The 24,181-nt window shown below is 28.9% G+C and overlaps 1 protein-coding gene across 1 annotated transcript in view; it reads right to left on the bottom strand.

The window, feature by feature from the left end:
* The window catches only part of LOC142334339 (uncharacterized), a 166,437-nt gene that overhangs the window by 64,658 nt on the left and 77,598 nt on the right, over positions 1 to 24,181 (bottom strand). Inside the window, exon 2 of the mRNA XM_075382307.1 lies at positions 17,725 to 17,786. Within this exon, the coding sequence (XP_075238422.1) occupies positions 17,725 to 17,755 (31 nt within the window). The 5' untranslated portion in view covers positions 17,756 to 17,786. The remainder of the gene's footprint in view (positions 1 to 17,724; positions 17,787 to 24,181) is intronic.

Below are 24,181 nucleotides of genomic sequence, written 5' to 3'. Positions count from 1 at the left end.
TATGGAAGTGAAACTTGGACAATCGGAGTATCTGAGAAGAAAAGATTAGAAGCTTTTGAAATGTGGTGCTATAGGAGAATGTTAAAAATCAGATGGATGGATAAAGTGACAAATGAAGAGGTATTGCGGCAAATAGATGAAGAAAGAAGCATTTGGAAAAATATTGTTAAAAGAAGAGACAGACTTATAGGCCACATACTAAGGCATCCTGGAATAGTCGCTTTAATATTGGAAGGACAGGTAGAAGGAAAAAATTGTGTAGGCAGGCCACGTTTGGAATATGTAAAACAAATTGTTAGGGATGTAGGATGTAGGGGGTATACTGAAATGAAACGACTAGCACTAGATAGGGAATCTTGGAGAGCTGCATCAAACCAGTCAAATGACTGAAGACAAAAAAAAAAATTAAAGTTACATAGAGAGAATTAAAAAAAAGATGCAGAAAGCCATATGACTTATGATCGTGGGATTCTCGAGAACATAATGTACAGGGAGGGAGCTTTAAATGTACTATACAGTAGTTTGTACTTATTACTTTATTGTTTATACATACATACATTTTTTCAAGTTTTATTAAAATCAAAATGTATCAAAGCCTCTCACAAAGTTGAAAGAAAGGCTAGTTATTCGATTTATGAAAGTCAAATCTTTTTAATTTTATATTTAGATTTAATCTGATTGTACTTGTCACCACCTTCAACTAATTTTTTACTTTTACTTTTCTGACTATAGAGGTGCTGTATAACAGCTATAGCTATAATAGGAAAGTACAAGTATGCAGATTGGTAAAAAAAAAAAAATCTAAATAATTGGTCTTTTTGTAAGTTTTGTGCCTTAAGGAGACATAAAAAAATTACAAAAAAAAAATTAAATAGTATATAATCTGGGAAAAATTTCTTATTCTAATACTTCCAACTAAAAAAAATTATTTTTGCCAGTCAGATGTTTGTGCACATATACAAACATCATGTATGCTGCCTGTAAACGTATGTTGGCCTATATTTGGTCTTACAACTATGGACCCCATTAACCGATTTTGTTCAAACTTGTTGAAGTTACAACCTTCAGGAGGAAAGAATGCATTAAATTTTTGCAAAAATTGGAAAAAGGGGTGGGGATGTTTTTGCTGAAATAAAATTGCAAATTTTTACTGGGGCACTTTAACAAACAATTTTTCTTAGAAAAATTGAAGATTTTTATCGAGATCACAAATCACCAGAAGTTTTTATTTAGTATTCACCGCATGCCCAAAAAATAACTATATATTTTTATTTTTTTAGCTATATCTTGCTTCAGAAAAGGAGTTAATGGGAGTTTTTTGCATCTATATTTTCTATATGAATGGGCCTTCAAATCAGCATAAAAATCTTTTGCCCATCCCAATCCAATGGTTGTGGAAAACATTTTTTTAATTTTTTAAAATTTAAATCCATCTTGCAAGTTACCCATTATATTTAAAATGTAAAAATTATAATTTTTTGATAGCTGTTACTTTTTAGCTTCTTAAAAAATAATGTTTCACCCATTTCTAGAGAATTACAACTTTGTTTATTTAAAATTACAGCTGTATCTTATTCTAAAAGTAATTTTAAAAAGTTATTTTTTTAAATTTATTATTACTACTAAGGGATTATTTTCTTAAAAATTAATATTATCCAAACTTCTTAAGATTGGGAGTGTTAAAACAAAAAAAATTTCACAATTCCAGATTTTTAATGTTCAAAACGTATTTTGTTAAACAATACTCACTAAAATAACTTACCCTCTGCAAATGGGAGCTCCCAAATTTAAAAAAAAAATAAATAAAACTTTAATTTTAAATTTCGATTTAATTTTTTTTTTAATGTTAATATTTATAGTCACATCAACAATTAGTCATTAGCAACTTATCAATATAATCTAACCGTACCGATAAATGTGGAAGTCTTGAACAAACTCAGGCCGATCATTTCTGAGACGTATGGTTAATTGAAACATAACCACCTAAGAACACCGGTATCCACGATCTAGTATTCAAATCCGAATAAAAGTAACTACTTTTATTAGGATTTGAACCTGAGAACTTCGACTTCGAAATTAGCTGATTTACGACGAGTTAACCACTAGACCAACCCGGTAGGTTCGATTTAAATCTATTTAAAATCAATTTTAGTGAATACTTTAACTATTAAAAAAAAACCCTGATACATGAGTTACCAAATCTTCCAAAAGTTGAAAACAAATTTTCGAAATTGTGATGCTATATACTATTACAAATTTTGCTTATCTTATTATTTCGTTGTGCATCTTGGCTTCAAATATTAAAATTATAATTAAAAGTGTTAAATATAATCAAACTAGAAAAGTTTTTCAAAAATGAATTGCATAAAGTAATGTAGTAATGCAATTCACTGCCGGCTATTTTAATCGCTTCTTATATTACTCTTCAGATTATTTAATCCTTTTTTTAATATTTCCATGATTTTTATTAACAAAATCGTACAAATCGTATAAATCGATTTTATTGACAAAATCAAAACAGAAAATAAAATATTTATTGTGTCTATATACTAATGCCATACATTCTATAACTGGTTATAAGTATTTTGAAGTCCTCTATGCAAATAATTTATTCGATAAAACACAGTAGTTGCAGTATAATTATAACTTGACATCACCGTAATTTGTAATTTGTCAACATATGAATGAGCGTGGGTAGATAAAGTTCGTTTTTTTGAAGGAGTACAATTATAAATATTTATAAGCAATTAATAATCGTTAGAAAATTAACCGTTTCATGTATTGCTTAAGGAGATATGTACTTATAATTTGACTTGCTAAGGTTCGTCTACAATTGCATCTGTTAACTGTAACCTAACCGTATCATATTATTTATGATCTCACGTCGCTAAACTTCTACTCTGGCATATACTTACACACGTATCATATCCGTGTAAAGTCTCTGCTGAATATACTATCCTGATGTTGACAGCAATCCGTGTTTGCTTTTCTCTTTATTGAAGAGAATTGTGATACGAGCTTGGAAGAAAAGTCTACGAGTATATTTCTCCGCCACATCAAAGCGATCAGAACCCATAAAAAATTACAACGTAATATTTAGTTCTACAATAAAATTAATAAGTAATAAAAATCTGTTTCCAAAAAAAGATATTTAGTGTTTCCTTAATCGATAAAATTATTTAAAAAATAAATATTATTTTAAAGTTTAATGAAAAGTTTACTTTTTTAAATAGTTTATCTAAAAATACAGTTTATTTTTTGCAATTGCAACGATCGTATTTTGCAGTATGCTCGTAAATTAATTTTTTTTTAACGAATCCAACGTAAAATCGAGACTAAACAATTTTTTTTAAGTACATATTTCTTACGTACAAAAATAGACTAGACGGAAATTTCTGAGAATTTTTTTCAAAATGTAAATCTGTATTCACTTTATACATTTCTATATTTTTATTTATCATCTTTTGGAAAGTGTAACTTCTAGGAAACTTATTTACGTGGAAAAATTAATCACAGTACGATCGGATGAATATGATGTAATTGCAATGCTCAGCAAAAGCTTCATTAAAAGTTTATATAAATCTTGACATAGGTAATAGGGAAAGGGCTGCGAATGTAAGTCGTCCGCGTTTAAGCTAATCAAAAATGGCCAGTGAAGACATAATCTTAGAATTAGATCTGTGTATTCCTGATAAGTTTATTTAAAGTTATTTCAGGTATACTCTAATGTTATATGGTGGACAAGAATGTCATATGACATGTTACGGGCGTGACTCGTTTCGCAAGCTCATCTCATCGGTCGGTTATAAGGCGACGTAAATCGACAAATTATTTTTCTATGTTGCGTTTCACTGACTGCGCGTGTCTAAAGTTCCTGAGATTAAGAAAATTGTTTTTTATAAAGAAAAAATAAATAATTAGCGGGTGTATATAATTTGCCTGGCAATTATATTTACTACTCCTTAATACAGTGGTTGAAGAGATAATTTATTATTTCATTTTCTTTTTCTTGGAAGTAGTTGAAATTAAACGTAAATTCAAAACCTTTTATTCTTTTCTTTCTTTATTGTTTCAAGAAAAAAACTTTATCTACTACAGAATATTTCAGTTAAAAAAAAAACTGTATAAATACTATTTTATTATATAACGGGTATATAATTAACCGACATAAATTTATTTTTTATATAAAACCAGCAAAAATAAATATCATGACAAGCAACAGAAAGTATTTACTTTTTTAATATTTTCACCGATACAGGAAATTAAAAAGAAAAATTAATTGAAGCATAAATTAATTATTACTGTACGTACAGATCGGTTTTGCAATCGATTATGTAATATTCGGCTAGTAATTTATACTATTATGCATAACATTTTGTAACACGGTAAAAAAAAAAAAAAATATCTGCAACTTCAAATTTTTGTTCTGACCAGAAAAAAAACAAAACAACAAAAGTTTTAAATTTGAAACAAAGATCATATTTACTTTTAGCAACCAATTATTTATACAGATTAGCTAGTTCATTCAACTTTTAATATTTAAATGCAATATTTTTATGAATGAAATATATTTATTTACAACCCACAACTTATTCGTATTACTTCCGGAATAATATACACTACGATAATTTATATTACAATTAAGTACAATGTTTTACATATATGGAAAAGTTCTTCGATCATGTAAACGTAAGAAAATATCGGACACGCGAAGCAATTATGAGGTTAAATACCTTAAAATCGACCAGTGGAGAGCTATAATAATGAATAAATGAATAAAACATTCAAACGTGTAATCGCCCAGGATTGCAATAATACTCGTAACAACAATAATCTACACAACTGTTGCATATAAAACATACTATTTACAGTTACATTAAAATAATATTGATTTGACATTTTTGATATTTTATTATGCGTTGTATTTTACAAGAAAATTTCGCCAGTTATTGTATTCACTTTGAAAATATTTAAAAATATGGAAATATTTCGCGGAGTAGTGGCACTTTTTGTCTGAAAGGTTTTGGGATCGAATCCGGACACTCTTGGTATTATTCATATGTTGCTGAATTTCCACGCTACATTTTTACCAACTGACTAAAATTTTATATGAATACTATAAAAAAGGTTAATAGCACGTGCGCGCGTTAAATTTAAGCCATTAATAACCAGATTATAGTTTTAACAATTGAAACTGACGAGTGACGAAAATTCTTATTAATATTTAACTCTTTAGGTACGATTTCAAAGTACACCTTTTCAAATAATTTGCTGTAGAAGAAACAACAAAACACTCTGCGTGATTTAAATTTTATTTCATTTATACTTGATTACGTTAAAAAGAATAATGACAAATATCTACGAATATTTGTTATTAATTACTTCTAACTTCAATTTCAGGCTGTCAATTCTCAAAATCTTTTAAATCATCCAATCTTAAATACTTATTTTTCCATCCTCGCAGAAGAGTGTACAGTAGCGACTTAATAATCATTCACTAAGGATATATGTACGAAACTCTCAAAGAAGTACTGTTAGACAAATTCCCTATTACAAAAACTTATTTATAGAATTATTTATATTATAAAAAATTTGGCATGATTTTTTTTTAATCTCATCAAAACTAGTGTCAGTTGAATAATCGTATATCTAAAAGTGTTTTTGATGAAAGAAGAGAGATAAACTTCTTTCTTTAGATTTCTAAAAATTAGCTGTGCCATTTAGCGGATAGGCTACTACATTTACTCTTAGGCCACAATACCCGGTAAGATGAAACAATCGTAAAGAAAGTATTTTAAATTAACTGACCGGCATTATCGTAGTAATTACTGTTGTTTTTCATTGCTGGAAGTATTCGATCGGTATTCTTAGTGAACCGGTTTGACTCGCCTACGCCCCGGGAAGTGGTCCTATTCGGCATCTAAGTCAGGGCTTTATACAATAATATTATTTTTGAATCGATAACGAAACGGTTTGATATAACCGTTTATTTTTATAAATATAAATTTATTAACTTTAAAATAATTATGCAGTAATATCATTAATTGTTCATTGCGATATAAAAAAACTTTTTCACAGTCGAGATCATATATTTTGACACAAACAACAGTTGTTCTCTTGGCATTCGGAAGCAATATTTCCTGTTTCATTAACCTTGATAGTATTATTTAAGTAGCTATTTCATGCTTTTACGTCGATCTTCCGGTTGACTTTTTAAAAATTTTATCTGATTTTTATGTGACTTTCTTGCTGGTTGTGAATGACGTATTGTCTGCGTAGCTCTTATTTGCAATAAGTAAATTGTTCTGTTTCAATACATTAAATGTCGTTATTTATAGGTGCGTTAAAAAAATATACAGTTTTAATCTAATTAAAATTTAATTTTAACTATAAAAGTATTATTTCTTTTACATTTTAGAGAAGTATAACAAGAAAAATTTGTAATTTATAACAAGAAAGAAAATTTGTACTTAATTATAAGTTTACCTTTTTTAATAAAAAAAATCTGATGTGGACCCCACATGATTTATTTTTTTATTTTTTAACCTCCAAGACCACCGTCATGTATTATTTAAAGGGATAAGATGAATGAAAATTTGTAGCATGTGAAAATGCCACACATGTCCGGGATTCGAACGCGGAATCTCCGGATGAAAGGCCGAGACGCTACCATTCGCGACATGAAGGCCCGCACATGGACTTCCTTGTACGCTTATTAAATTATATATACAATTTTGTTTTTAAATGAAAAGTATATAAGATTTTATTTCATTAATAACTTAGATAACTTAGATATTTTTTCATATTTTTTTTGTTATTATTGAATTATTATTTGCTGTAAAATATTTTTTATAATCAGAGGTTAATAATTTTATTAATAAATCAATACATTTAAATTAAAAAAGTTGAAAAAAAAGAAAAGGTAAAATCCCCTTTAAGATCCAAATATTTCATTAATTAAAATTTTATTTGGCTACAACTCTGGAACCAATGAAAATAAGTACCACTTTTAATATATCGTTGAAAAGCTATAAACGAGAGCTTATTACTGTACAAGAAAAAGTCCAAATCCAAATTGTTTTGGATTTTGGGCTTTTTTGGACATTCATCTCATCCCCTGAAACAATACCTGACGGTGGTCCCGGAGGTTATAAAAGAAAAAAAGGAATCATGTGGTGTCCACATCAGATTTTTGTTATTGAAAAAGATAAACTTGTAATTAAGTACAAATTTTCTTGTTATACTTCTTTAAATATAAAAGAAATAATACTTTTATAGTTAAAAATAAAGTCGGTTGCAATCAAAAGGGGAGGTGCACAACTAGATGTTACAGCAGTCCTATACAATTTCAACATCCTATGGGTAATCGTTTTTGAGTTATGCGAGATACGTACGTACGTACAGAATTCACGCCGAAACTAGTCAAAATGGATTCCGGGATGGTCAAAATGGATATTTTCGTTGAAATCTGGAAAGCGAAATTTTTCGCGATCACAATGCTTCATTTACTTCGTAGAAGGAAGTAAAAAAACAAACTAAAGATCAAATAAAATTTATAAATCAAACAATCTATAAAAGTTATGAAGCTTAGCGCAGCACATCTCTCACGATGATTTTTATAAAGCACGTATATTTTTTTTAAAGATACTATTTCTATTACTCCGAAGCATGAAAACTTCATAAAGGATAATAAAAAAATTCTGATGTGAACACCACATGACTTGCTTGTACGCCTATTAAATTATATATACATATTTTTTGCTACAGTTCATTTAAACTTATTTTATTTGAAAGTGAGATACGATCCTCCACTTGTTTAATAAGGTGGACAGTAACGCAGTTGATGAAATATTAGTTTTTATTAACATCAAATATTTATGCAATTATTAATTCAACAATCTTACATGAAATATTATGACAGAGTAAAAGTTCCTTTATTACTCATATTACTAGATCAGTATTATTCGTATCTTCGTGAGTTTCTTATTAACAGATGTTTCAGATTTCTGGAGTGCCGTATAAATTAAAGTTAATAATAATTAAACTACTCCGTTTAGTGAACTTCTTCTGTATACTGGTTACAAATGTTAATTTCGACTTTACGGTGTAAAATATTCAGTTTCTATTATTGGATTATTTGGTGAATAATCAAAAATGAAAAAGAAACAATCATACAGGAAAAAGAGAGATAACATGAAGAAATATATCTCAAAAAAAAAAAAAAAAACGACAAGAAGATGAATATGAAGAGGAAGAAAATAAGAAAGAATGATGAACACGAAGAAAGAGAAAATTTGAAAACTAGAGAACGTGCACACAAATTAAGATTAGAAAAATTATATCAAACCAAAGAGCGATTAAATGATTGGCAAAAAAACAAATAAACGAAATGGTGATTAACTCCGACTTAAGGAGAATATTGTCCGACAATATCAGAGTAGTAATGAACTAAAAGATAAGAATTTTCTGCAATTTATTAAAGATCGGACATGTATGCCTCGGTGTATGTTCTTCTTGTGAGGGTCTATTTTTCAGTCACTCTATACTTAACTTTAATGTAAATAAAATTGAATAGAAATTCCAGAATAATTAAATAAAATTAACAAAAATAATAAATTAGTCAAAAATATTTCACCAAATCTTTTACATAAGAGTATACACGTATGTAATAATGCCTATTAAATTACATGCACACATTTTTAAAAGTACATAAAATTTTATTTCACTATCTGATTTTTTTAAATATTATTATTGGATAAGTATTATTTATTGTAAATTTTTTTTTACAATCACGGGTTAATAATTATTAATAAATCAATATATATTAATTTAAAAAAAAGTTAAAAAAATAAATTAACAAAAAAGTTAAAAAAATAGAGATGAAGTCTGATTCGAACAGATTCGAGCCTTCTTTTGTAAGATCGAAATATTTCATTAATTACAATTTTATTTGGCTATAACTTTGGAACCAATTAAATTAAGTACAACTTATAATATATCGTTGAAAAGCTCTCAATGAGGGCTTATTACTGCAGTTAAGGAAAGGTTCAAAATCCTAATTTTTTGGGGATTTTGGGCTCTTTTGGACACGTTTGGTTAAGTCGACTGCAATCAAAAGGGGAGGTCCACAACTAGATGTTACAACAGTGCTAAATCCAAAATTTCAACATCCTATAGCTATTGGTTTTTAGTTATGCGAGATACATACATACGTACGTACAGACGTCACGCCGAAACTAGTCAAAATGGCTTCAGGGATGGTCAAAATGGATATTTCCGTTGAAATCTGGAAACCGAAATTTTTCGCGATCACAGTACTTCCTTTACTGCGTACAAGGAAGTAGGCGTAAGTTCAGAGAATAGTAAATCTTGAACAAATTTTATTTTACACCGTGAAATTATTTTATCGGTAGGAAAGTAGTTGAATAACAGTAATTTAGGTAGGTTTGTGTCCACCGGTTGGTCTAGTGGTGAACGCGTCTTCGCAAATCAGCTGATTTCGAAGTCGAGAGTTCCAAGTTCAAATCCTAGTAAAGGCAGTTACTTTTATACGAATTTGAATACTAGATCGTGGATACCGGTGTTCTTTAGTGGTTGGGTTTCAATTGACCACACATTTCAGGAACGGTCGATCTGAGACTGTACAAGACTACACTTCATTTACACTCATACATATCATCCTCATTCATCCTCTGAAGTATTATCTGTAGGTAAATACCGGAGGGTAAACAGGAAAAAGAAAGGAAAGTATATTTATAGTATTCTTTGGAAACATCATCTAGACAAAATTTAGAGTTTCGACTAAGAAGAAAGCCATTACTAGTTATATAGGAGGATTAAGGAAATATTGAACCTGTAGGACTACCTTTTAAAGACACAATAAATAACTTTTCAGTATTTATTTAAGAAGCAATAACAATTACAACCAGATAAGTTTTAATCAGGTTTGTGTTTAATAACTAGCAGAGTACTTGTACACTGTTTTTCGGTGTAATCATCCGATATGGGGGCCAAGCATCATCAAGATATTATAATCTGAGATTAGTATGTGATAAAAAATTGTAATAAAAAGGCTAAATCTGTTTTTAATTGAAAAATGTCTTTATTCTCTCAAAGAATTCCTCCCCCACTTCAATAATAAGTGGTTTCGATAGTTGTAAATCAAGGATAGATCAATGGTTAAATGTTTACTCACTGTAGACTTAGTTCTGAGTTAGAACCCTGAAAATATTTTCTTGATATCGGAGGAAATTTCAATAAAATAATAATTACGTTCCTATTAATAAATGGACTTAACTGACGTTGGAACTTGGTAATTAGATACAGAAAACAAAATAATACTTGACTTAAAGTAACAGATTACCCTAAAAATAATATTCTTTGTTTTATTCTAATAAATTTATAATTTTTTAACTAATCCATAAAAATTTATTGAGAATATTCAACAATTCAAGAATCTAGTTGCTACTTGTCAAAATACATTATAATCGGCACAAACAGTAAAACGCTTAATTTTATTAACGCTTTTTATGTCAGACTACAAAAAAACTGTAAATGTAAAACATGGGCACTAAGAAATAATGATAGAAGAAAGGTCTTGGACATTTGAAATTTGGGTATGGTGGAAGTTGGAGAAAATTAAACGAAGAAATATAGAAAATGGTAAAATAATAATGAGGAGGGAAAACGGAAACAGAGGCTACATTGGAATGATTCGGAATAAGAATGCTTGAACGTATTATAAGACGTGAAAGGTCAATTTAATTTGAGCTAGAAGGATCGGTGGAAGGTGTTGCAAGAAGAAAGCGCTTAAAAGAGTAAAAATATTGACGATATGAAAGAAAATAAGAGCTGTCAGGACTCAAAATTTAGCTGGAAACAGAAGAAAACGGAGACTGGCGTAGTGCAAGGGATCGTCCCAGGACAGATAATTGACGATTGCGAAAAAACAAAAATCTTCAATCAATAAGTAATTTTAAACAAACTTAATAAACGGAACTGTACAAAGATCATTTTTACTGTACTAAATTAAATCGCACGCATAATTATGTAATGGAAAACATTTCTTTTTTTTTCTGAATCTAAGCATCCCAAGAAAATAATATACGTAAAATAAATATTTTTAATTTTCGTAGGCCTATCTAATAAAATAATTATCTAACAAATAGGATAAATTTAACTTTAATTCGGCGAACGTAAAACTGAAAGTATTAAACAAATTAATTAAACGGAAACATGATACGTTTTGACGTACATCAGGGTACTTTTAAGCAAATGAACTGTCAAACAAATGAGGTATAACTCCGGAAATGCACTCGAATTATTTTAGAATTAAAACAAAGACCACAATAATTTCCTTGTATTTGAGTATCTTTATTCATTTCATTACTGGCATCATGATTATTACGTATTTAGAGCACATCGCAGTTACCTGCTAAGAGTTTAAACTTTCTTTTAATTTATTTATTTTTAATTTTATCGTTAGTGAACATAGTTTTTATAAACAAAAAAAAAAAAAAAAAAACAGAAAAAATTAACTAATTTAAAAGGGAAAAGTTAAATCTTTCTTGCTCAATTTTATATATTTTTTATGAAGTAAAAAAAATAGATTGAAATTAGACTCCTTCAGTCGGAAAAAATAAATAAAATACTGAATGTATTAAAGTGTTATAAACGTATAACACCGATTAGAAGGTGATTCCTTGAAGCAGAATCGAGGAATTGCAAGTTGGAGGAGTAATATCTGATTTAATTAGGCAAGAGATTAATTTAACAATATTTTTAATTTATAACAATTATTGAAGAGAAAAAAGTTCAGTAAAACTGACCTAAATTTTGAGTTTTCTATTACTCCGATTGAAAATTTACATACCGTGATAATCATACGGGATCACAACCGCTATAAGCTCAGTTAAATTTCAAACCGATCCCGATCTTGTACGGTCTCAAATCAGTCCTAAGAAAGCCATGAATTTAATTTAAAAGGGTAAAGAAAACCGGAAACACAGATACTCAAAAACATTATCTTAAAATTGTATCTTAACTGGATTTGAACCGAACTCCCGCAGAATCACAGAACTGTAATAATTACTTCAGCTATGTTGCTGTTCTACTATCGACCAGACTGACGCGTTACATAAGTGGAAATTATTTGCATAGGAAAGAGCATTTTTGCATGTTTGTTTTACGGAATACTGTATCGAATTGTGCTGTTGTCATCGCTTTTTTATGTAGTTAGCAAGTAAGCGATGAAAAATAGTAAATGAGATAATGCTATATAATTTTGATCGATGAAAATATGGGAAAAACTAACACGCATAAAATGTTTAAACATTGGTACAATGACCGACTGGAAATCTGAAAATGACTGATAATGCCTCATTATAAATGTAATCGTTTTTACTGAACAGAAAGTAATATTTATATATTATTAATAAAAAACAAGCTTTTAAGATTTGGCATAACATGATGTGAATTTTTTCGTTTCCTGCCGTTATTAGGATAACACAAAAATACACGCACTTTCTCAACTTCTCATAAGTATGGAAAAGCATACTTATGGCGGTTGTTTCCCACAGAAAGGAATAAATAAATGTATTACTTTATCCTTCTTATGTTTATATGGTATATAAAGTACCTGAGACAGAAAACTGGTTAATACTGTTTTCTTTGAAAGTAATGATGTTTATTTTACAGCTAGTTCCTGGAATTTTTGTAGGCCTGAATATCATCAAGGCTGCAAGGATTTGTTTGCTAATATGAGAATGCAGCGAACATAAATATGCAACGACTCGGTAATGAAGTGGTGGAAACGCCTTCGTTCCTCACTCTTTCTAGGAGTTTGGTGTGAGTTATAAAAGCATTCCATGTTTTTTTCTATTCTATTGAGAATAAAAAATCTGATGTGGACAACACATGACTTCCTTGTACGCCTATTAAATTACATTTACACATCTAAAAAACAAAAAAAATGAAAAGTACATAAAATTATATTTCATTAAAAAGTAATATTTTTCCATATTTTTTTTTTGTTATTGAATTATTATTCATCGTAAAGACTTTTTTACAACGATAGGTTAATAATTATTAATAAACAAATATATTTAAATTGAAAAAACAAAAAAGTTAAAAAAAATATGAAGTCTGCTTCGAACCGATGTGCCTTCTCAAATATCCAAATATTTCATTAAATAAAATTTTATTTGGCTATAACTCTGGAAATAATAAAAATTACTGCACGTAAGAAAAAATAAAAAAATCCAATTTGTATTGGATTTGGGCTTTTTTTGGACACTTTTAGTTCAGTCATTTGCAATCAAAAGGGGAGATGCACAACTAGATGTTACAACAAACCTAAATCGAAAATTTCAACATCCTACGGCTAATCGTTTTTGAGTTATGCGAGATACATACGTACATACATATACACACATACATACGTACGTACAGACGTCACGCCGAAACAAGTCAAAATGGATTCAGGGATGGTCAAAATGGATATTTCCGTTGAAATCTGAAAACCGAAATTTTTCGTGATCTCAATACTTCATTTACTTTGTACAAGGAAGTAAAATATTCTTGAGAATGGCTATTCCACTTGTAGCGACCTCTAAAACTTGGTCATAGCATCCAAAATTATACGAAGTGGGGATATTGCTATTAATAAAAAAGAAAAATCCTTCGATATTTTGAGGTTCCTAGAATTTAAAATATTAAAATCCTGATTAAAATATGTTGTGCTTACGCAAATGTGTGAGCGTGCTTGAGAATAAACGTATTATCTGCGTTAACCTGTTTTTCGTTTTATATATCAATAACAAATAAAATTATGAAATTTGGAATAGAAGGTAAAAAGAATTTATTGAATTAACAAAATTAATTAATTAAATTAAATTACCACTCTGCCGATCTCCGTGGCGGAGTGGTAGCATCTCGGCCAAGTTTTTTTTTGTATTGGTTTAACTTTTATTTATAGATTTTGTTTAATTAATTTTTTATTTCTAATTTTTTTTTTTTACTTATATTAGTTTTTCTCTGGAGGTCCCGGGTTCAAATCACGGTCAGGCATGGCATTTTTCATACGCTACAAAAATTTCGAAAAAACTAGTGAACGCGAAAGGGTAGATATTGAATTAATATATCAAGATGAGGGGTTGATTTTTATAAAAATGTACGTACGTTTAAATGTTTTACTTACAAAATATAATGTTCTTAAAATATTGTTGAAAATAACAAAAATGTAATTATTTTGAAAAATCATAAGAATTCTTCATCGTTAAAAATTTGAATTTAGTAAAGTTTTCTGCTTTTAACTACTGTAAGCTATCCGACTAAATTAAGCAAAAAATCCCGATAAATTATTCGCTATCAGGGTGATAAGAATTTCAGACGGCAAGAGAAGTGGTATACCTGCTTATAAAAATAGTAGTTCTGTAAATTTACTTAATTTTCACAATTTAAAAATATCAATTTTTTATCGCATTAAATGTTATAAACTTCTAGGTTAAATTTATATTCTTTATCAGGATAGAGGTAAAATTTTCAGTTAAAAAAAAAAATAAATTTGTTATTTGAACAGTTAAATTGTAATTTGAGGTGTCTTTTAAACTACGTTTAGTGATCCTTTATAACTGGGTCGTTAGTAAACCGGTTTAAATGGTGTTAAGTTTTACAATTTTGTGAAGATCAAAAATATCATTCTAGAATGTTTTTTTTTTTACTTATTTTTGATAAGGAAATAATTAAAAAAATATCAAGTAAAAAAGTAAAGTGCAAAATAATTTAATCGGCTGTACGGAAAGATTTTAGAATTCATATATAATTGTCAAATAATAATAAACATAATAATAATATTTGTTATAATTCTTAATTATTGTCAAATATTTTTTCTTAATTTATGAAAAAATAGATAAAATTTTCCATTTATTGTTGTATTCAGACAGTTGTGTAAAAAACCGAGTTATTTCATTAGTTTAAACTAAAGGTAAGGTTTTAATGTAGTTGGTATCTACAGATACCTTATTAGTACTGTTCTCGGCTGCTTTTCATTACAGTTATTACTTAATAGCTCAACTACTAAGGAAAACATCATTCTGGTAAAGTAAATTCAACGTCGGCTTCTAGTAAATTTGTCTAACATGAGAAGTTTTTTCATTTACTTTGTTTTGTCAATTGAATGTTTTGGTGAATAACTTTTTTCGATAATTTAAAATGGAGTTGACTTTAGTTTGAACTCTACTATTCGCAGTGCAGGAGAATCATCGTTAGAATGCAGCTTTTACCGAAGTAATTTGTTTATCTCATTAGTATAAAAAACTAATCGTGTTTATTTGCATCGATCTGAAAAATACATTAATTAAAAAACGTTCTCATGCTTATATGCGGCTTAGTATTTGTATCGGTTTACTGGCATTTCTCCCGCCACCTACCCTCTGGGTCATCTAACGGCATAAACCCTATTTCTCAATTTATTCGTCAATTCCTATTCCTAGGAAATTTTGCGAATATTAAAATTAATGAAACAACCTATTTAATATAAGACAATAATACGCACGAATTTTTTTTTGTGTTTAACCTCCGGGTCCACAGTTAGGTACTGCTTCAGAGGTTGAGATGAATGATTTGTAGCGTGTAATAAAATGCCATGCCTGACCGGGATTCGAACCCGGATGAAAGGCCGAGACGCTACCACTCGCGCCACGTAGGCCGGCAATATGAACGATTTATAAAACTATAACTGTTATCGTTAAAACTCGAAAACTGGTATTTCCATATCCTGCAAAGCTTTTCTCTTACTGAAAGGATGTTCTTCACTCAGGATTTCTTGCCTCCGAATCATTAATTAACCAAATCTTGTCGCACGAAGAAAGAAAGAGTTAGTCTTAACGTACTAACTCGTATTTATTCCCGTAACTACGTATTTAAATATTATACATGTATGTAAATATTACGTTTACATACGTAACTCGTATTAACGTATTTCTAGACATTGTTGTTTTGATTAGACGATTTTACCTATACGTTATTAAATCTCCGAGTAAGTTATACTAAGAGAAGAAAATTAATAGTAAAGTTTTTAAATATTTTTTAATAGATTTTTATAATTCAGATTTCTGAATATTATTCTAGCGAGATATACTTAAGCGTAATTTCGACTGAAAATTAGGAATAAATGATTAATATATATATCATTAATGTTCTGCTATTTAGCAGGTCCTCACATATTCTCCATTCTCTTCTGTTTTCAGCTAACCTTTTTGCATAAACCTAACTTCTTTCTACCTTAATATCATCGTGCAGTTTACGTCTTCGTCTTCATCTTCCTCTCTTGCCATTCACTATACCTTCTAAGACAACCTTTAACAAATAGTCCTTCCATAACACATATCCAATCAGTTTCTTTTTATATCTTTCAAAGTCTGGAGCAGTGATCTATCCTATCCCACTTCCTCTAACGCTTCATCATTATTAATTCTTTCCGTCCTCTTTCATCTGTTCTATCCTCCTCCAGATTCTCATTTCGAAAGCTTCTAATCTTTTCTCTCATTTTCCTTGCATGAAGTCCATCCCTCAGCAACATGTAATGCTACATTTCATATAAAAAAACGGCAAGTCTTTTTCTCAGATGTTTATCAAGCTTACTACACTACAAGCTTCTCTTTCTATTGAAAGCTTCTTTTGCCATTGCAGTTCTAGTTTTTATTTCCTTTGTGCATCTCATATCAAGACAGATAATGCCCCCAATATATTTAAAAGGCATGTTCAATTTCTTCTTCTTCTAGGTTAACTAACATTCTTGACAATCATCACATATTTAGTTTTCTCACTATTGATTTTCATATCAAAGTCCTAACAACTCTAACTAAGTTCTGTAATATTCCTGCGTCTTGATATTTTCTGCAAGTTATATCATATCATCAGCAAATCTGATTAATTCTCCTTTCTTCCCACCAAAACACACACTCCCTTTCCTTTCATGCACTTTTCTATTATCTCCTCAAGGTAAATGTTAGATAGGGCAGGCGAAAAAGAGCATCCCTGTCTAATACCTCTTCCAATCTTGCCTTCCTCCGTTAAGAGGAAGATTATTTCCTATTCCAAATTTCACTTCTTTTTAAGGTACAAACTTATTTAGCCTTCTTTTCTTTCGTATATAATGTAAAATAGGGAAAACGATTATATAACTCGAATAAAACGTAAATAACATTGATAAATCTATTAGTCGTCCGTAACACATTATGAAGTAAAGTCAATCATTTTTTTTACGTTTTTCGTTGAATCGACTAGAACATTTTCTAGAAAAAATACCTTCCCAAACTAAAATAGACTTAGTGGTACGATTAAGAATTAATTAATTTTAAAATACTTAAATATTAATGCAGAATAAGTTCTCGTGGTCATTGGCCGAAAATCTGATAAGATTTCTAACAGCGCTTTTAATAAGTCTTTACCAGCGCCATAAAAATGTATTACACCAAAAAAAATGGGGTCACTCGGAACCTTTTTCCACGAAAGGATACCTTTCGTATCCTTTTCTGTCAAAAGGATATCGATTCATGATTGATGCACGAGCCAGATAAATTGTACACTTCTAAATAATTCGCACGAATATAAGGCATCCGTGGTTGTAATTTACAATAACGCATCAGACGATCAGGCACATGACGGTATAACAGAGAGTTACAGAAATGTATTACGTTTACAGAAGAAATATATTTTAACTACCTTTGAAGAAGACAGGAGGAAGAACCGTCATGTTGGATATGTAGACATCATACTGCTGTTATCTGGAAACAAAAATAAAACAGAAAATGTTTTACTTTTAAAATAATATAAAACACTAACATTAAAGATAATTAAACAATGTTTTAGGTCAGATATGTTTTTTCTTAGTCTTAACTCATTATATTGAATTAGCTTTACAGAGTTTTATACGAATGAATTAGCTTTATACGAGAATTTGCTTAATTAAATTAATTTAAGTGTAGCACTCTTACGTAAATTTTTTGTACATCTGTACATGGAACTTGATGTAACTGTATATTTTGAAATTATGCAAAGCGGACAAAGGGATGACTTAATAATTAGGCTTATTTGTACTAAGTAATTTAACAAAATAATGCAATTATAATTTCTATGTAATCATATTTTCAATGATGTGTGTAATACTATGGAAGTTTAAAATTTTAATTAGGTTTTTTCTTTAACATTCGTGGACTTCTTTTACTATTTATTTGATTTTTCTTACTGTATTGCGCCGATGAGTTTGAAGCTTAAAACTCGATTAGAATAAGGCTTAAAACTGGAAAAAATGATTACGTTTACCGACAGCTTAGAAAAGCTTTCCTTAAAAATTTAGATGGAGATATTTACTCTTAAAAAACCATATCAATAGAACCTGAGGTCTGTTCAAGAAAAAAAAAAAAAAATAATAATTTAAAACATAGGTAAATAATTGACAAATAAATAGTACCTACAAAACACTATACATATAGAATTTATAGCAGTAGTTTAGGAGTAAAAAATAAAACTGTTGTCGTTTTAAGCAATTCCAGTCGAAAAAGTAAATTTATATTTAAAATACATATAAAAACTGAAACCTCCAGCTCATAATAGCACATATTAGCTTCACTAATAAGTGTATGCACTTTTACAAGTCAGATAGATAAAACTAAACTTAAGAAAAATAATTACAGCATGAATCTTAAATCGATCAAAGAAAAAAAAAAAAAAAAAAAATATATATATATATATATATATATATTTCACAATGAAAAGCACGGGGCGTGATTTCAATTTCATATTAAATATTTACATAAATTCTTTAAATATGACACAGGTTTTGATGCAAAATGGATACCTTCAGTATACAATATCTAGAAAATCAGTTTGGATGAATTAAAGTTAAGGTGCAAAATATAACTGAGGTCGCGCCCCATGCTTTCCATTGTGGTCTTGGGAAAATAAACAACTTTATACAAATTATTTTGTTGAAAACAAAATTGTCTTCTATTTACGTTTACTAGGTAATCCATTTTGTTTAGATTTTTTTAAAAGCATGTTTAAAAAACTTTTTTTTAATTTATAGTACGCAAAATACTCCTTTATTCTAGTTTCAATCTTTATTTTAGTTTGCCCAACGTGTCCTTAATCGCAATAATTGTCTTTACTAATCAATTTATGATTGCCCCGCTCTTTTGACGGGTTTAGTTTTATTTTCAGTGTTTTCGAGAACGGAAGCCTGCTTCCTAGCGATAGTAACATTAAGATCGAGATCTTAAAAAAATATTTTTAACCTTGACGCTGAGAAGAGGACGATATGCAATTTTTTCTCATGTTTTCTCCGATACTTTTTCTCTGTTGTGAAGTAAATTTGTTTTGCTGAAATTTGATTTCGCACACTTATTAACGTTTTTATAAGTAAAACGTTTTTAAACGTTGTCAAGCGTAATCTCGTTACCCAGTTTATTTCAATAACGGTTTAGAATTTATTTGTGCTAAAATTATTGTGATAAAAAAGTGTAATAATTATAAATATAATGTGAAGCAGACGCATAAAGGTTAAATTAAACAGAATAAATAACGATTAATATTGCTGGGCTCATTAGAAAACTGTCGAGGTGGTAATATTCGTATCTAACTGATCAGACCGAAGTAGACTACTAACTCATAAATAAACACGTAACACAAAACAATAGACGCAATAAATAAATAAAATAAATCCTTAAGGACGCTTTCACTTAATAAGACAGCCGGTTGTAATTAAATCAAATGGACCTTGAAGGGTGTAGTATTCAATGCCGAATATAAACTAATAAAACGGTATAAAAAAGCATACTAAAATAATTATGTTAACTCCTTTTATCTTAACTTATCGATTAAACAGTAACTAATATAAGGAAAGTTGAGCTATGTGTAATCTAATAAGTATAGAATAAAAAGCTGTATTATAATCTTAATGTCTTAGTTCAAGGAGAAATTTTATGAAAATTAAAAAAAGACGGAAGAGGAGAAACTAATTCTTTGCCATGTCTTTTTTCTATTAAACTATGGTAAGAAATAATATTCATTTAGAAATTATAACATATATATTGATTTTGTAATATATACTTTTCTTTTTCTTTCCCGGTTTTTAAAAAAATATTATATGGTAAGCATTTAGCAGGTTGTTTTTTTATGGCCGGATGCTCTTTTCGATGCCACAAACTTGAACATTGGTGAAAGATGCAACTCATATCAAGGCCAATCAATCCTAAATATGAAGAATATATTGTGTAACTCCATTACTAAAAATATTCCGACATTAAATAATGAAAGAGCGTAATAAAAAAATCACAAATTCTTGTTTCTTAAAAATTTAGAAGTCATAAATATGGAAATAAGGAAAGGACACTTTGTTTTAAGTAGTCGAATACAATGTAACGACGTAAAACATTATTGCTACATGCAACAAAAACGTGTTTCGTATAAATAAATAGGAGACGAGCAATTTATCATTTTGGTTACATAAGAAGATTGGCTTAAGTAAACCAAAACGCAGATTAAACACTTATTGTGACTACTACTTGCTGCTACTGAATATTGCTAAATACAGCCGCTTATTTCAAAGTAAATGTTGCAATTAGCGTGGGTTCGTATTTCTACCACAATTTATTTCTGCTATTATTTACAGATGTTTCTCTTTTATCTTTTACGTTTACTTATACAAACATGAGAAGGTTTTCTACTGCTGCATTATTAGTGAGTTGACAAATAAGCACTAACTTTTTAAAAGCGTTTTCAAAACTCGTTCCGGATATAGAGCTAATACTGGTGAAATATTCAGTAATAATGGAAAATTTAACTCGATTTTAAAACATAACTATATTTATTTAACATAAGATTTACATTAAACATATCTCTATATTTACGTAACATAAGATTTACATATAGTTAATATATATTGTACTATTAGATAATTAAAAAATGTATTTATCTTCTTTCGAGTAAATTTTTTCAATTTATTAATATAATTTCATAAAGCTATATAAAGGATTTCAGAGACTAATAAGAACGAATCTTTTAGTACATATACAACTATAGAGTACAAGATATATAACAGACCTGCAACAGTCGAAGTCAATTTGAAAACAATTTTGAAGTACAATTTTTCTTAATTACCGCCACATTAAAAAAAGGAATAGTGAACTAAAATTTAGTAGATGCTCTGGATGAAGAGCAAAAAACGAAATTGTAAAAGAAACTTTTTTCGGAACTCACAGTCGTTGAGAAGGAAATAGGATGAAAGTACAGTTTTTCTAAACATTGTTCTCTTTTGTGTTGTTCAGAGTAGACAAAAATTCAGAATAAAATTTCATTGAACAAACATGAAAAATAAGTAGGTTTTAATGATTTTAAAAAAAGGCGAGGAAAATTACTTTAAAAACAGTTTACCTCGATCTGAAATAGCGTGTAAAACGTATCACTATCTAAAATATTCTCGATGAAGAAAATGATTTCTTCATTGCTTTTAATTATTTTACAAATTAAAACATTAAATTATGATTAATGGGTATAGAAGCCAGCTGCCGTAATTTTTAACTATCATCTCTTGAGTACACAAAAAAAAAACTGTTTTTGTAGGAAAAGGAAACTTTACAAAGTTAACTAGGATTTAATATTTTTTTTACGTGTGGGTTAGATGCAGAATAAAAGTTTTCAATATTTTAAGTTTTTGTTCCTGAATCTCTGTTAAAAAATAGAAATCATAATGAAGAACCTAAAATTTACAAAGCCGAAGAAACAAGTAAATCTTTTTAGAAAGGTTTACAATCATCATAATGAAATTCTAACCGGCAGATTTAGACGCGAAGGATTAGTTTATTGCACAATCAGTCTTACTGTAATTCTATGCTTTTATGATAAGTAATAAATTTGTAGCTTGTGAAAATGTCTAGCTTGACGGATTTTGACCTCTGAACATTTCGGATATAAGCAGAGACACTACGACTCCTCCACGGAGGTCAGAAAAAATATAAACTAGGTATCAAGCGAAATACAATCAAGTACTATTTTTACTGTGAGCGTGGGAATCAATTCCAATCGTCTGTTTGTTCTTTTGACCGTCTGATTACAAATGATTGCAGATTTCTTTTAAAGAATATTTTGGTTACGACGATCAATAACTCACAACGGCAGCTTGATGAATGCCGGTATCAACTTTAGATAACGTTGATTCTCTTAAGATCATATCATGCAGTCAACTAAAGAGGCGATCTAGTAAATGCCCGGTTATCCATAAAAGTGTAGAACGGATTAATTCGATTATAAGTAAAAATAATACTATCTTTAATATTTTCTCTATAATACTAGCTCTTTATCATAATAAAGTTCTTTTTTCCACAATCTTCAGGATGTTCAATTTACAATTTGATCTAGGTTAACTGAAGAATTTATTCATAAAGACTTACGATTACTTATGAATAATAAGACTTATTTTATTTACAGCAAATATTAGAAATGATACTCATCCATTTCAATGAATTCAACACCTTTCATCTTTTACCTAGAAACTTTTCTCAGATTTTCCTCGTTTAACTCATGGATTCATTAGTAATGTTAATCTTCAAATGCTTCATGGTCTTTAGAATAGATATTGCCTTATAGAAATAATATTTTTTTTACCAAAAGGCAATAGTTGCACAGAAGAGTCAACTAAGACAAGCGTAAAAGCTGGATGTCCTGTTGGAATCGATAGTCGCGTTCATTCTTTTGCAACAAGGCTGTGGATTGTTTGTTAGGATTGACTATTCTGATGATTCGTCACTCTGAAATAGCATTTAACGTGATTTCTTTTCTTGTAAATTAAAAATTTACAGATTTTTTAGTATGCTGGATCCGGTTGTTCTAATTTAGTAGGATCACAAAAGCACTTTTGATCTAAAATGGTAATGTTTCCTAAATAAAGTTCTTATAACAGTAACAATAATAAATACTTTCAAGATATTCAACAGGGTAACCTGTATTAAGTATGTCTAGAATATTAACATTCTCCATGTTAATTCCATTCTTCATGTGAGCTAAACATGGAGAAGTATTATTTTTCGGCTTAATTTTCTGAAAAAAAACAAAAAAACAAATGTGCGGCGAATTTAAGTAAGGTGATCGAAAGGGCATAGAGAGCTACCTATTCCCGAGTTCTTCAGGATCGGTGAAATAATGAATTTATTGACAAAGGGGTCTATGTGGTTCGCTGCATTATTACGTTGTAAGTTTTTTTCAATTTATTTAATGTAGTTATCATCATTTATTCAATAAGTGTTGTAGAAGACGAGCAAGAGTGGTAAATACTTCTTACACAAAAAAAACTCCATATTAATTTTTTAGATATATTTGCAAAAGCTTCGCTGTATTATAAAAATTTAACAGTGAAAATATTACAAAGAACATTACCATCTATAAAAATATATTGATGGATAGAAAGATTAAAGTAATAAAAAAAATCCTTAAATCTACTGGTAATATAAATATTAACGAAATTAACTATTAGGCTACTGAATAAAATGTTGAACACATTCCCTTCTAGCCTTCTTTTTTTAATTTAAGACTATAATCATCAGCAGACCTTGTAACTTTAATTCCGACTGAATATTGTTATGAAATATTCATTACATCGGAAATTCAATCCCAAAAAGCTAAATCAGAAATTTTTCTTTTATTTTTAAAAAAATTTCGTCTGCGCCAGGTACTAAATCAAGACTCTAAGTGAAGCAACCAGGAATTGTAACTATTATTCTAGCAGAGTTACGTATTAATGAGATATTAAAACCGATTCAAAAAACAGATATAACAAATTAATATTCCTACATTTCAAATTTATTTACATCGCTAATAAGTTAGCGTTTATCTCATATTTGACACTAAAACATTATCTGCCATCATTTTAACTGTAAAATTTATTTCATAAATTAATTATAAACTACACTCGTGCCAATTTGCGTGGGTAAATGGAATAATGCTGTACGATTTAACTTTATTTTATTAGATAATTAAATAAATGCGTATGATAATTATTCATTAAATATTACGTTTAATTTTGTTCGTACGCATTTGTTAATAATACTGTAAATTTTCTTCCCGTAAAATATTAATCACTGATAATTCTATTCACAATTCGTTAATCCCACATCAAATAAAATTTTAA

This window comes from Lycorma delicatula, chromosome 1 (genome assembly GCF_047948215.1).
Source record: "Lycorma delicatula isolate Av1 chromosome 1, ASM4794821v1, whole genome shotgun sequence".
Lineage (NCBI taxonomy): Eukaryota > Metazoa > Arthropoda > Insecta > Hemiptera > Fulgoridae > Lycorma > Lycorma delicatula.
This window is presented reverse-complemented; position numbering and strand designations above follow the sequence as displayed.